Source organism: Carettochelys insculpta, chromosome 21 (assembly GCF_033958435.1).
Source record: "Carettochelys insculpta isolate YL-2023 chromosome 21, ASM3395843v1, whole genome shotgun sequence".
NCBI lineage: Eukaryota > Metazoa > Chordata > Testudines > Carettochelyidae > Carettochelys > Carettochelys insculpta.
The window spans coordinates 25,274,123-25,289,358 of NC_134157.1; the positions used below are offsets into that span (position 1 = coordinate 25,274,123).

Consider the following 15,236-nt stretch of genomic DNA (forward strand, 5'->3'; position numbering starts at 1 on the left):
AAGTGAAAGCGCTGGGGCGGGGGAGGGGAAACTGTTTCCGGGTACTGCCAGGCCGAGGCCGGGCCGGTAGCAGAGGCGGTCGGGACCAGATAGCGAGCGGGACCTGCCATGTGAGAGCTCCCCACTGGCCCAGGTGAGGCCCCGCGCGCGCCAGTGAGTGCTGCACGGCCGAGCTGGGAGTGTCCAGGGCGCGGAGCGGAGCGGAGCGCTCTGCCGCCCGCCTCTGCGCCTAGCCAGGCCTCCCCGGCCGCCTGTTCTGGGGGCTCCGCACGGCGAGAGGCCTCCCCCCAACCTCCCTAGAGGCGCAGAGGCCGCTTGGGGGAGGACCCCTGTGAAGCTTGGCGCCCGTGAAGCGGGGCAGCCCTCAGCTTCCCCCGGGGGAGTTGTGATTTTACCCCGGCGAGGCTCTGCAGGAGTCTGAGGTCGCTACGGCGAAGGGAAACAAGAGTAAGGGAGTAACTGCGCAGGAGAGCGGGCCGTTTTTCAGAGACTTCGCTGAGAGTTCGGGCGGAGGGGCAGTGCAGCAGGAGACCACCCCGGCTTAGCCGGGAGATCTGCGGTGTTACAAACATTAAAGGTGGAAATTAAGTGTTACAAAGGGCGAGTATGAATACATAACACACGTATACTGAGACAAAATTAAGCTGAGGGACAAAATGAGATCAGAATAGCTAGAGCCATAAAGCATAACGAGAACATTCAACAAATGTATTAGAAGCCAGAGGAGGACTAGGGGACAGGACCGTTTTGTGCAAGGGGCAGCGGGTGGTAATTAAAGAAACTGTAGAAATGGCAGGGTTGCTTAATGATTTCTTAATTTTGGTTTTCACCAAGAAGGTTGGTGGCAGTTGGACATCTAATATAATGAATTGTACTGTCAATGAGGTGCGGTGAGAGCCTAAAATAGGAAAAGTAAAGTTAAAATTTAGGAAAATTAGAGGTCTTTTGTGTCACTAAGAAGCAGTGAAAAGCATCGTAGCATCCTTGAGGAGCTAACTCACAAGATATCTGAGCCATGTCATGGAAGATGGGAGAGAGTCCAAGAAGCATGATGCTCTATTTGCCCATTTCCAATCCATGCAAAGGGAAGTAAGGACAATCTGCGGAATTACAGAACTGTCAGGTTAACTTCTGTACCCCACAAGATAAAGGAACAAATAATTAAGGAATTTGCAAACATGTAGCAGCTAATAAGATGTCAGTATTAGTTGCAATTAGGTAGTAGTCAGCATGGATTTGTTGAGAACAAATTGTTTCACACCATCACAATCATTTATTTGGACATAGTAAGAAGTCTTGTAGCTGGGGGAAGGCAGGGGATATAGTAGATGTGACTTTAGTAAGGCTTTTGATACAGTGTCTCTAGGGATGTTAATGTTTAACTGGTAAACCTCATGCTGAGCAGGAGAGACTTACCGGTTAGGAGTGTCAGAGGGGTAGCTGTGTTAGTCTGTAGCTTTGAGAACAACAACAAGTGTTGTGGCACCTTATAGACTAACAAATATTTTGGAGCATAAGCTTTCGTGGGCAAAGACCCGCTTCATCAGATGCACCGGGGGCCCCCACTCATGCATCTGATGAAGCGGGTCTTTGCCCACGAAAGCTTATGCTCCAAAATATTTGTTAGTCTATAAGGTGCCACAAGACTTGTTGTTGTTACCGGTTAGGATTAACTAGTAGGAGCTGGAGGGGTTGCTCCAGCTGGGCAAAACCACTGCAGGCAGAGAAGTTCCAGCCAGGCTGGTGTAGCTCCCTTCTGCAGCAGTCCTGGGGTGGGGAGAGGGAGGAGTGTGAGGATGCTAGGAGACAGGTGAGAGTCAGCTTGGGAGGCTGCTCCAGCCCAGCCCCTGCCTTGGACAGGTGCTGCTCTGTCTGGGCTGGAGTGCACACCTGCCCACCGACCCATGGTGCCCTGCTGACCAGGCCTGCTTCTACCCCGTAGTGCACCTGGGGTCACTGTTTACTCAGATAACTAATTAAATGGGATTTTACATTCCTAAGTCTCATCTTACCTTCTCATAAAAAAAAAGTAAGAAAATGCTACATGATTGGAACTACTGTGAGATGGATGCAAAGCTGGTTGGAAAACCATTCCCAGAAAGTAGTTACCAGTGGGTAAAATTGCAAACTTCAGTGTACACTCATTCCTCATTAAACGAGTACTTTATTTATGAGTACTCACTTAAATGAGGGATGCACATACCTCCCCTAGTTAACTCAATGAGTGAACTCCCCCTGCTAATATGAGACTTACTTCCTCCCCACATCTCCAACCCTCTGCAGCCTGACCCTCCCTCCGGCCTTGCAGACACCAAACTGTTGAAAACTAAACCCACCCCCGAACTGCTGAAACTGAAACCCCCCCATTGGCCCCACATGCCGGAACTGCTGAAATTTAAACCCCACCTCCGGCCCTGAGCACCGGAACTGCTGAAATTTACCCTCCCCTCCCACCGGTCCTGTGCACCCAAACAGGTGAAACCTAAACCCGTGCACCTGGACTGCTGAAATGTAAGCCCCCCGCTGCCCCTGCGCACCCCAAACTGCCAAATTTTAACCCCCCCCCCCCAACCGCTGAAACTTAACCCCCCCGCTGGCCCTGTGCACCCAAACTGCCGAAACCTAGCCCCACCACCGTCCTGGCCCTGCACACCCAAACCTGTGAAATTTAAACCCTCGCCAGCCCCTGTGCACCTGAACTGCTGAAACTTAAACCCCCCCGCCAGCCCCATGCACCTGAACTGCTGCAACCTTACCCCGCCCCCCGCTGGCCCCACAGACCCAGCCTGCCACTGTGTTTTAACCCTCCCACCCACTCATGTCCCTAACCTGCCCCCAGACTTTAATCCCCCACAATCCCAGGCTCACTTACCTTTCAAAATCAGCGCCATCTGCTGCCACTCCAAGCACTTGGAACCAATCAGAGACTTTTACAAGTATTTTAGTGGGAATTCAGTGTCCCAAGATTTTGCCTATGAGCAAAAACTGAGGAACCAATTGTGCTCATATAGTGAGGGGTGAGTGTACATGTAACCTGGCTCCTGCTCCCCAAGGGACTCCTCTTAGAACCAGATATAATGCAATTAATGGGATAGGAAGACCTGAGAAATAGCTTTCCTTCTAATGATAGATTTTAAAATCTGATACTTTTCCATATAAATCCTCAGATTATTAATAAATCAGCCATTTATCATTTTGGTCAGCTGGAACTTTCTATCAGTTATTGGCCAAATTGATATCAGATAATGATCACCCATGATGATTGGCTGACAATGGTCCTATGACAATTCAGTGTGTGTTCACCTTCTATAAATGGTAGTGAGGCCTGTAGGAATGCTAGTTAGTTATACCACAAATGCAAATAAGTACATTGTGATTATTCACTGCTAGTTACTTGCTCTGTTTTTGTAGACCTCTAACTAAATAAAGACAAAACAATTGTGCTGCATTAATTTTAGCCTTAACATTGAGAGTTTGTTCCCCAGTTAATAAATTGTAGAAGAAGGACCTCTGACAACTTCTGTTTCGGATACAAGGTACATCTCTGCCTCCAGAATTACCAAGAAGAGATTATGCATTCATAAGTTATTTGATTCACTTTGTGTAGTTTGTGCTTTGTATGCAAATAGTGATAGTTTCTTTTAGCATCTCCTAAATTAATCAATGACAGTTGTCAAAGTTTGCATATATGTGTTTTGTAATAAAAAGAAGTAATGAGTTTAACCTTAAACCAAGGGTGTTTTATGTCAGGTATTAGAGAAGATGTTCTAATGTTAAGGGAAGTCAATCTCTGGAATAGTTCCAAGAGAAATTTTGAAAACCTTATTGAGGGGGGGAGGCAGTCCAGTAGCACTTTAAAGACTAACAAAATAATGTATTAGGTGATGAGCTTTCGTGGGACAGACCCACTTCTTCAGATCGTAGCCATGGCTATGCTCTGAAGAAGTGGGTCTCTCCCACGAAAGCTCATCACCTAATAAATTATTCTGTTAGTCTTTAAAGTGCTACTGGACTGCTTTTTTATTTTGATAGTATACAGACTAGCACAGCTATCTCTCTCTTACTATTTTTGAAAGTTTTTAAGAACAAGTTCAACAAACATCTGTCAGGGAAAAATTAGGTTTACTTGGTGCTGCCTCAGGACAGGTGACAAATATCAGAGGTAAAGCTCCATTAGTCTTTATCTGCAAAAACAACAAGAAGTCCTGTGGCATCTCAAAGACTAATAGATTTCTTGAAGCATAAGCTTTTGTGGGCAAAACCCCACTTCATCAGATGCATCTGACACAATGGTGTTTTGTCTACAAAAGCTTATACCCAAATAAATGTTAGTTTTTAAGTTGGCACATGACGCCTCGATTTAGTGCAGGAGACTGGTCTTGATGACCTGTGGAGGTTCCTTCCAGCCCCATGTTTCTAGGATTCTTTAATGAATTGGGGCTTCTTTCCTAGATTCTTGTCCAAGCTCTCTTAAACATTAGAGGATACGTTTTATGAAAGTTCTAACAGAAACATATTAACACAATAAATAATCTGAAGAAAATCTAAATACTGCATATTGAAAAGTGTGTTCCTGTGATTGACTGTCACAATCTACACTTGAAAAAAATACACTTGAACTCTTTAATCCTGTCAATCTGGGAAACAAGATATGCTAGATTAAAGATTTTGCCAGACCAGGGAGGGTGCTGTGGGGTCTGGTCATGAGGGAATGTGATTCTTATCTGTTGCATCACTCCCAGAATCACATGGTTCTGTGTCCCACACTGCTTTTAGACAGTGCCCCACACCTCTATGGGAGTGGTGGGGAAAGCCTTGGGGAGGCAACTCTGCGTGCTGCTGTTCCCCCAGCTGGGGTGGGGAAGGGAGAGTGGCAGCATGCTGAACTGCTTCTTTCTCCATAGCATGGGTGTTCCCAGATTAGGACCATCGGGAGTGTGGGGGTTTAAGCATAGTAGTTTTCTTTCAAGTAGCTGGTGTGCAAAAAATTCTGGAAGCTTAAATAGCATCTGCTTACCCCACCATTTCCCTTTTTGTAATTCTTGACCAACTTAACAATTTAGATGCAGTTATATAAAGGATTTTTGGTCTTTCAATAATTCCTGTTAAGGATTTGTAACCTATTAACTTCATATTCTGTGGCTACGTCTGCACTACAGAGACCTTTTGAAAGAAGTCCTTCCAGAAGATCTCTTCCGAAAGAACTTCTTTTGAAAGAGAGTGCATCCATACACAAAAAAATGGCTCAAAAGAGTGATCTGCTCTTTTGAAAGAGAGCATCCACGCAGCTCCCCCTCTTTTGAAAGAAGAGGCCAGGGATCAAAAAATCAGGTGCCATGAAGACTGCTCTTTTGAGAGAAGGGGGCCCTGTGGAACATCTACGCATGTCTTCTTTTGAAAGAAGATTTTCTTCCTGAAGTGGGAGTGGAAGAGCACTTTTGAAAGGAGTGCTGCATTCTTTTGATTTACTTTAGAAAGAACGCTTTTTGTGTGTAGACACTCCATGGGATCTTTCAAAAGAGCCCCCTTTCGAAAAATCTTTCAAAGGAATGAAAGCGGGAATGAAAGCATCTGATGAAGTGGGTCTTAGCCCATGAAAGCTTCCGCTTCAAAATATCTTTTAGTCTAGAAAATGCCACAATACTACTTGTTGTTTTTGAAAATACAGACTAACTTGGCTACCTCTTTGATACTTGCTAGTGTAGACACAATCTTTGAGTTTGTCTTTGCTTATAATTTGGTACTTTAAATGAAAGTTTAAAATATCAGTCATTTCTGGTTTTTTTACTCTCATGTAACAGACTTTTGGCCCAAAGACTTCTTTTCTTTTTATAACTAAACAACTGAATTATTTGAGACCCTTAATTACCTTCAGTTTCTTTGAAGAGTTTAGTCTTGCTGTGTTCTGGTTTAAGCAAGAAAAACATTGAATTTAAAAGATGCTAAATCAGTGGGTTTGTAATAAAGCAAAATTTGAGAAAGCTCAAAGTTTGTGTCACTGTAAGTGTCTTTCATCTTCCCCTTATCAACAGGTACTTTCTCCTTCTAAAACGTGAGTGGCAGAAAAATATTGTTTATAATAAAGGTAACTAGCTCTGCTCTGCTGAGAACTCATACTTTCTTGCAGTATGTTATGCATCATACTGAACTATAAAATAGCACTTATTTTTTAAAGAAGTGTCTTCAAATTAATCATTTTCTGCAAGGGGATCAGTTTGCTCTTTAAGAAGAGTTTGAGATGATATGGCTGGTATTTGAAAAACGGAACTGATTTGTCCCACGTGAGAAACTTCAGGACATAGAGGAATTAGTTAATAAGAAGTGCAAACAAGCGTACTGCTATAATCTCATCAAAATAACTACTTTTTAAATTCTTGACCTGCCTAACTACATTTATGAGTATCCCCCACATCCTTATAAAATAGCTGTATGGAACAAGTTTATATGTCCAGCCTTCATGTGTGAGTCCAGATGGTGTAGCAGATTGTAATCTTGTGGAATATTTTTAAAAACGAAAAGACTAAGTGGAATAGAAAAAGCAGAAACAGACTGGTAACAGCAGAGGTTCTTAAAAATGTTGTTTCTTTGGGTCAGTAAACCTACTAACCTTAACCATGTCAGCCCCCAGGTTGTGTCCCTTCCTGAAAAAGGAAAGATTGAAGACAAGAAAGTGGAGTGAGGCAACTTAGTTTCATCATAAATTCTGCATAGTTACATTGAATCATAGAAAAATTTGAAGATAGATTTGCAACTGGTTATATTTTCCTCTCTTTTGCAGCACAGCACTAGATTTGTAATGAAATGGAGTCTGGGACAAACTCTTTTCGAGTGGAATTTCCTGATTTTTCTAGCACCATTTTACAGAAGTTGAACCAGCAGCGCCAGCAGGGACAGTTATGTGATGTTTCCATTGTAGTTCAGGGCCATCTATTCAGAGCCCATAAAGCTGTCCTTGCAGCCAGCTCACCTTACTTCTGTGACCAAGTACTTTTGAAAAATAGCAGGAGAATAGTCCTGCCCGATGTGATGAACCCAAGAGTGTTTGAGAATATCCTTCTCTCTACTTACACAGGAAGGTTGGTGATGCCTGCTCCAGAAATTGTCAGTTATCTGACTGCAGCAAGCTTCCTTCAGATGTGGCATGTAGTAGACAAATGCACTGAAGTATTAGAGGGGAACCCAACGGTTCTCTGTCAGAAGATGAATCATGGCAGTGATCATCAATCCCCGAGCAGCAGTAACTATAATGGGCTTGTTGAAACCTTTGAGCTGGGCTCTGGAGGACAGCCAGACTTTCACAAAGTACAGGAACTGAGGGATGGTGAAAATGAAGAAGAAAGCTCTAAAGATGAGCTGTCATCTCAGTTAACAGAACATGAGTATCTTCCCAGTAATTCTTCAACAGAACACGACAGACTCAGCACTGGAATGACAAGTCAGGATGGCGAAGAGGGAGCTAGTGACGGTGCAGAATGCCAGTATACAAGGCCTATCTACAGCAAACCCAGCATCATGTCACACAAGCGTTGGATCCATGTAAAACCAGAAAGATTTGAACAGGACTGTGAGGGCGTAGATGCACACATTTCTTATGATGAGCACCAGGTGTCTGAATCCATGAATGTCGTTCAGACAGAGCATTCTATCCAGTCTTCAGGAGCTGAAGACTTTCATGTAAGTGACAAAAAGATGGAAGCAGAATTTGATGAACAGGCTGATGAAAATAACTATGATGAACAAGTTGATTTCTATGGCTCGTCTATGGAAGAATTTTCTGGTGAAAGAGCAGATGGAAATCTAAGTGTTCACAGACAGGATGTTATGATAGCATCAGGATATGGTGAGAACATTGAAATGGCTACAGGAATTAAAGAAGAAACCCCTCTCTCTGGATTCTCACCTGCTGACAAACTATATCCTTGTCAATGTGGTAAAAGCTTTACACACAAGAGTCAAAGGGATCGGCACATGAGCATGCATCTGGGTCTTCGGCCTTATGGTTGCGGTGTCTGCGGTAAGAAATTCAAAATGAAACATCACCTTGTTGGCCATATGAAAATCCACACAGGCATAAAACCTTACGAGTGTAATATCTGTGGGAAGAGATTTATGTGGAGGGACAGCTTTCATCGGCATGTAACTTCTTGTACTAAGTCATACCAAGCCTCCAAAGCTGAGCAGAATACTACTGAGATGCCCTAAAGCATAGGCCTTATAATTGTTCAGCAGAGTAAGCAAAATAAACTAATTATGCAAATAGTGTTTGGTAGTTGCTATTGTGAAATTTAAGGATTGGGGATTTTTAAAATTTCTAAGGATGTTACTGATACAGCTGTGAGCAAACCAAATTTTTGTCCATCTACTGTCTCTGCTGGAACTGCTTCTACCCTACCCAGATGGAAACCCCTTTAAGAGGTGAGAGGGAAGTTTAAATCCATATAGTTTATTCATAGAAGCCTCTGCTGAGACAGTAATTAATGAGGCCAGTTGTGATGATGGTTTTTGTTATATATTATTGCTGTTATTTATTATTTGTTTCACAGTAGTGTTCAGAGGCTGTAACGGAGACCCCATTGTGCTTAGAGGGTTTTTTTTTTTAAATCTAAGTTCCAGAGCATAATCCACAATCTTAAAGCCTCAGTTCTGGAAACACTTACTCCTGTGCTTAACTTTATGCCCAAGTAGTCTCATTGAGAAGGTTGCAATAAGGTTAATAATAGAACAAGTTTGCATATATTAGCTATGTGTAGAAATTGCAGGATCCAGGTGTTTTCATTTTAAATAAATGAATAAAAAACTAGTTATACAGAACTTGCTGTCAGTATGGAACTGAATAGATGCCATTAATTTACTTAATGTGGATCATTAAACAACCTTCAGCACTTTTTGAGTCAGGCCTTCCTTTACTTGTTCATTTTTCCCATTTTTTTTTCTCCTCTGGCAGAGTGTCTGCATCTGTCTGGTTACTGGGCCTCATACAATTTTTTCATTTTTGTAAAGCACTTGAATATATCAAGAGTGCTACAGATATCTGAGACTCAGTTACATTAAAACTTAATTTGTTTGTATCCCTGCAGTCAATAATGTTAGTCAGTCAACCTGTCTCAACCTTGGCTGCCACATCATAAGAGAACTTGTACAAGTGTGCGTAGCAAGAGGGCATTTTATCAAATTGTTTTTATTTTTTTAAGTGTGTAGTTATAATTCCAACACTCAATAAAGCCTTTAATCTGTAGCTCAAGTTTCAGATTTTCATGGTACTAAATCTTGCTTGAAAATTTCTATTTTAAATTGGAAGAGCTAAAGATTTGCTTCAGGAAGTTGTTGTTAGTCATTGATAAGGTACCATTTAAATATTTGATCCTCTTCTCTTTGAACTGTGGACTCCATAATGCATGTTCTTGATTGTCAACTGTTGTGACTGATCACATAGAGCCACAAGCAGATCAGAGCTATTTTCTCTCCAGATGAAGTCCATTGCTGGCAAATAATTGAAATTTTCCTGGTTGGATCCTTTTTATTTACACAGTGGGATGTGATGCTATGCAAATTTTAGGTCTGTGAGCAATTTTTGGATTTGTGGTTGTAGGGTTATAGGAAGATGGCACTCGTGCTCCATGAGGAGGATGGTCCAGTGTTGTAGTTTTGGGAGATGTTGCCAACCATCAGGCTAGAAGGAATGCACCTGGTGTGAAGATGGAGCTAACATGTCAGATGGGGGAAGAAGAAAGCAGCTCAGAATGGTTGAAAGTATTTGCATTCCTACTCAGAAGCAGTTAACCTTACAATGTAGTTCATTTACTACCTTATATAAAAAAGGAAGAGCCTCTTTAACATACACCATGGTCACAAAAGAGGTGAGTCCACATACATGTAACCGTTTTCCAGTGCTGGTAACTTGTACCAAAATATTTAACCAGCACCAAGTGGCTACCAAGCATAGCTGGCTCCAAGTTGCCTCCAATCTGTAGAATCACAACCCTTTATGTAAAGTCACATGCATAAAACAAGGAAGAAAAACAGCTACAGGGGAAAATGATCTGTTTGCTTGCCAGCCCAATTAAAAATTTAACTTAACATATAACCGAACTATATCCTGAACATGAGTGTCTGACACAAAGGTGAGATTCATTATTTTGTGGGCTATTGTTGCAAAATTTTGGTACATTACTTAAACAAAAATGGATTTTTTAAATGGCTCTCAAATATTACTCTATCAGTTATTCAGATATTTTCATACAGAATTTTGAAGACAGAACGTGAGTCCATTGCTGGCAATGGACATACAAATAGTGAGCACTAAAGAGTTCCTGTTCTTAGCACTTACTTGAACTCTACATCAAAGCGGGGTGGGGGTGATACTTGATGTCTAACCTATGTACTCAAGGTAACTAAACAGGGATCTGTTCACTAACACTGTAACCTGATCAATGTATAGAAGCACTTTGTATTTAAAGATCTTTCTATGTGTTTTTTACATTTAAAAATTATATTAGTCCCTTTATGGTTTCTTTCCACAGTAACACTGACTTTTTAATCTTAAATTCATAATGGTAGCAGTTTATTTCCTTGTGTGTTTACCTGACTGCAGGAAGAGGGCTCCTGTACTTACTGGCCTGTTTGTCCATTCTTGTACCTCCTTACCACATACAGGGAGCACTTTTTTGTGATTTTCATGATTATATTTGGGTGAGATAATATTTCTGTTGTCCAAGATTGTTCTAGTACAGTGGCTCTTACTCTTTTCCATACTGTGACCCCCCAGTGGTAAGAGAATATTTGGGGTCCCCTCTGGCCATAATAAATAGAGGATGGTTTCTACCCCTAGATTGAGAATCCATGTTCAAATAACACAGTATACTTCCATTAGATCCCAGACCATGCACCGAGCTGCCATTGAGGCCCTTTAGTTTACCAGCTTGTAATAACTTTTTATGACCTTTTAACTTCAAATAGGAGTAATATTTAGATAACTTTTGAAATAGAGCTTTAAAATAAATGTACTAAGGGACACTTTAAAGGTTTTATACATGTGTAGTGTTTTTTTTGTGTGTGTGTGTGTGTATATATGTGTATGTATATATGTATATATATATATATATGTGTATGTATATATATATATATATATATATATATAAATATTAAAAAAAAAAAAAACCTTATCCTTTTAATGACTTTTTGTGAACAGTATTCTTTAACATCTAATACTATTTTGCCCACTAGGTTGAGACATTTTGTGTTGAAATTCTAATACATGACTCCATTAGTATCTGTAATACCGGACACTTGGACTTTTTGGTATTAAACCGCATTAAATGCTTTGGTTAAAGGCAGACCTTGCTATGCAGGCCTCATGTCTTAATTGTGTGGGGGGAGCGGTATGTGGTTCTTCAGACTACTCACTTCTACATGATCTACACTTAGCTAACTAAAACAAGAAAAGCTGAAAGCACCTTCTTCCAGAGCTTATGAACACCACTATTGGGACATTCTTGTGCAAGCAATAAAAGGTGTATTCTGGACTGGAAAACAATAGATCCACTTATCCTTTAAGGTGAATGTTCTGCATTTATGCTTATGCTTTATAATTTTAGATGAGACCACTTAAAAACATGGTTTTGTTAATTATACTTTTTTAAAATATCCCTTCCTTTTGCTACTAGACATTAGCAGAGGACATGTTTAATAAATACCTGGACCATTGTAGAGAGAAATGAAGTGGTAACAATTTCATAATCTTTTTTACTGTGAATCCATTACTTGGCCTGCTGGTAATAAGACCTGCTAAGGAGATTAAAGTTAAATTCCTTCTGGTTTATTTCTAGGTTTGTAAGACAATCATTACCCAGAGTATCTAGCAGTTGAAATTCTGAAATACAGTCTCCTGCAAGCACAATCAGATGTATGTGACTTTTTTCCTCAGTGGAGCTATGAATCTATTAGGAGTCATTTTTCTCCTTTTTTGGGTTTATAGATTAACATTCCCATTTTGCACACTAGTATTTAAACACACACACACACACTCTCCCTCTCCCTCTCCCTCTCCCCACTTTCAGATAGCAACCATTCTTGATCACTTCAACAAGCAGAGAGATCCTAGATGGGAATACTGGAAGATCTTTGGTATCAGTTCTTCCCTCTGATGTAGCTTCTCTGTCAAGACTGTGACAAAATGCTGCACATCAGAGGCTAGGAGGGAGCCTTAAGACTGCCATATTTTAAATTCTTTTTCGTAAGGTCCAACCTTGATATCACTAGCCTTCTGGACATGAAAGAATGGACACCTTTCAGGCCATCTAAAGTGAACATTATTGGGCTGGTGCCATAGAGGTAACCCATCTTTGAATCCTGAGAGCCAGTAATTTTGTATTTACTTTGACAACTTTATTTAGTAGAGTTGTAAAGTTTTCTCAAAACAGCAAAGGAAGGTTGCTACTTTTCTCTTTTTAATTGTACTTATATGGGTAGTTCTAGTTTATAGCTAAAAAGCTCTCAGTTGCCTGCGCTGCAAGGGGAGATGCTGGAAAACAAGTTCATTTTCAATGTGATAAAATTATCAGATTTTGATAACTTTGCTTGAAGCCTGTGTCATTGCTGCTGCTTTTTTGTTCTCCAAGAAATTTGATCTTTCTTCCAGAAATGTAAATGTTTATGCAAGTGAGATACAGAAGTTTTAATTATAAATAAAATGTCATAATAGTAAAGTTGCATTTTATTAACACTTTGTGAGATGTTATGCCTGTATTGCAAAGGTTGGATAGTTTTGTCTATATAATATTGCTGTCCTAATTGCACAGCATGGTTTTACTTAATTTAATGTTGCTCTTTAATATTTTCTTCTTATAGAAGAGATCCGTGCCCTTTTTGGAATAACATGTTTTAATAAATGTTATCTGTCAGCTTTGTAATTGTTTTCTTTTTTAAGTCTGATTGAACTAAATGTGTGCCATGAAAGACAGCATCTCAAAAGTAATTTCATTATATCAGAGAAGCCAGTACAATAACAAAGTTATCACCTATCATTTTACTATCATAAGATAAATAAAAATACACTTGGTAATGCATCTTTATTGACATCAGGTCTGCCTAACAAGCTTTTCTTCTAAATACACTTCAAGTTGATGTGCCTGTAAACTGAGGTCGCTGTGCTTACTTAACCAATATAATCAATTTTCTTAATTGTTCCTTTTTTCTTATATCAGAAGGGCCACTGTGTACCAAGCCTGGGCTTGGTAATGGGAGAGCTGGGGATCTTGTCTTAAACTTGTTGACCATCAATGTCACAAAAATTAGTGTCAGTTCCAGTGTTTTGAACACCTGTGCAAGAATAAAATATTAATATTTTAACAGCTACGCTTGTTTTCTGTCTTGAAGACTCTAGGGCTACAGTTACACTAGTAAGTTTTGTAGGCAAAACTGGGGTTTTGTAGACAAAACTCAGAGCACCTACACACAAAATGTGTTTTGTCAACAGAAACTGCTGACAAAAAAGCTGTGTAGATGCTCCAGGGAGGCCTTTTGCCAACAGAGCAGTCAAAATATGTGTAGATGCAATCTGTCAACAGAAGTTTTGTCAGAAGAGAGATTCCAACCAAACTTCTGTTGACAGATCGCTGTAGTGTAACCATAGCCTGGGAGTTCAGTCTCTGGAAAGCTGGTAGGATTCAATCTTGTTGCCACTATCAACTAGGCATACACATCAAGGGGCAAATATAACCCTTTGCATTGCAGTGGGTGATATATCTGTTGTGGCATTTATAAGGCACCAACCACTATTACACATAAGCATCAAGATGCATGGGCCACATCATAATGGAGATCAACATATATCATCAGCAGAACTTAAAACCCTCTGGAATGCTTAATCCCATGATCTGTGTTATACAGGAGGTCAGAACAGACCATCTTAATGGTTCCTCAAACTCCACTTTCACCGCTCTTTTTCATATAAATGGCACTCCATAACTAATTGTTCAGATCCTAGCCTCTGTTCTGTTGTAAGGAACTTAATTTCTAGTGTACCATGGGTACTCACTGTCTAGGCCTTAAGTGGAAAAGAAATTGCAGTTTGAAGAGAAAAGAGATTGTAGGTTAACTTCAGTTGCAAGTCTTCTGTGCTCCTAAATATGTAACATTTAATGTTATATAAAACATGTTTCTCTTAAATAATCTTAGACTCATAGAATCCTAGGGGTGGAAGGGACCTTAGGCCTGAAGCAGGATCAACCCAAACCCCAGCCAGGACTTTGTCAAGGTGGGACTTAGAAACATCTAAGGATGGAGATTCCACCACCTCTCTAGGTAATGGATTCCAGTCCTTCACATTCTCCTGGTGAAATCGTTTTTCCTAATACCCAACCTACACCTTCCCCTCTGTAACTTGAGACCATTGCTCCTTGTTTTGCCAACCATCACTAGAGTACAACCACTTCAGGAAGTTTAAGGCTGCTATCAAATTGCCCTTCACGTCTGCAAACTAAATATGCCCAAGGCCCTCCGTGTCTCCTCATAGGTCATGCGATCCAGTCCCCTAATCATTTTCATTCCCCTCCGCTGGACCTGATCCAGTGCATCCGCAGCCTTTCCATAGGGGGGAGCCCAGAACTGGACACAGTACTCCAGATGTAGCCTCACCAGTGCCGAATAGAGGGTAAAACAACTTCTCTAGATCTGCTGAAAATGGTCCTCCTAATGCACCCCAATATGCCATTAGCCTTCTTTGCTACAAGGGCACACTGTTAACTCATATCCAGCCTTTCATTGACTGTAATCCCCAGGTCCTTTTCTGCTGCACTGCTTCTTAACCAGTTGGCACCCAGCCTGTAACAATGCTTGTAACTTCCTAGTAAGTTAATAGGCACTGGTGTTGAATTTCCTTTCTTTTGTTAACAAATGTCTATTAAAATTTCAGAGGGGTAGATAGATTAGTCTATTTCACCAAAAAACAACGGTGAGTTCTGGGGCACCTTAAAAAGAGATTTATCTGGACGCTATCAGACTGGGTCTAAACAGAAACTGCCAATAGTTAGCTCATTACAACAAATAATTTTCCCTCTTTTGGTATTCACACTCATCAATTGGGAGTGGGCCACATCCTTATTGCATTGATTTCATTAGCACTGATCCTCTGTCTCCTAATGTAAAAAAGGCAGGAATCTTTGTGTTCAGTCTAAACTTTGCTCTCGTGGAAAAATAGAGCATCCAAAATGGATTCTAGTATTAAGTAATATGGCTAT

At 40.7% G+C, this 15,236-nt stretch overlaps 1 protein-coding gene across 3 annotated transcripts; it reads left to right on the forward strand.

Moving 5' to 3' along the window:
- Window positions 1–51: 51 nt before the first annotated feature.
- Window positions 52–13,282, forward strand: ZBTB43 (zinc finger and BTB domain containing 43). 3 transcript variants are annotated; one of them, XM_075015568.1, is made up of 3 exons: window positions 52–133; window positions 6,779–8,014; window positions 9,590–13,282. In XM_075015568.1, exons 2-3 carry the CDS (start codon window positions 6,802–6,804, stop codon window positions 9,595–9,597), a joined length of 1,221 nt encoding a protein of 406 aa, XP_074871669.1. In that variant the 5' UTR covers window positions 52–133; window positions 6,779–6,801; the 3' UTR covers window positions 9,598–13,282. The 3 variants fall into 3 exon arrangements, with proteins under 3 accessions (XP_074871669.1, XP_074871667.1, XP_074871668.1); XM_075015566.1 differs by having other exon boundaries at window positions 6,779–13,282; XM_075015567.1 differs by having other exon boundaries at window positions 53–133; window positions 6,784–13,282.
- The last annotated feature ends 1,954 nt before the right edge of the window (window positions 13,283–15,236 follow it).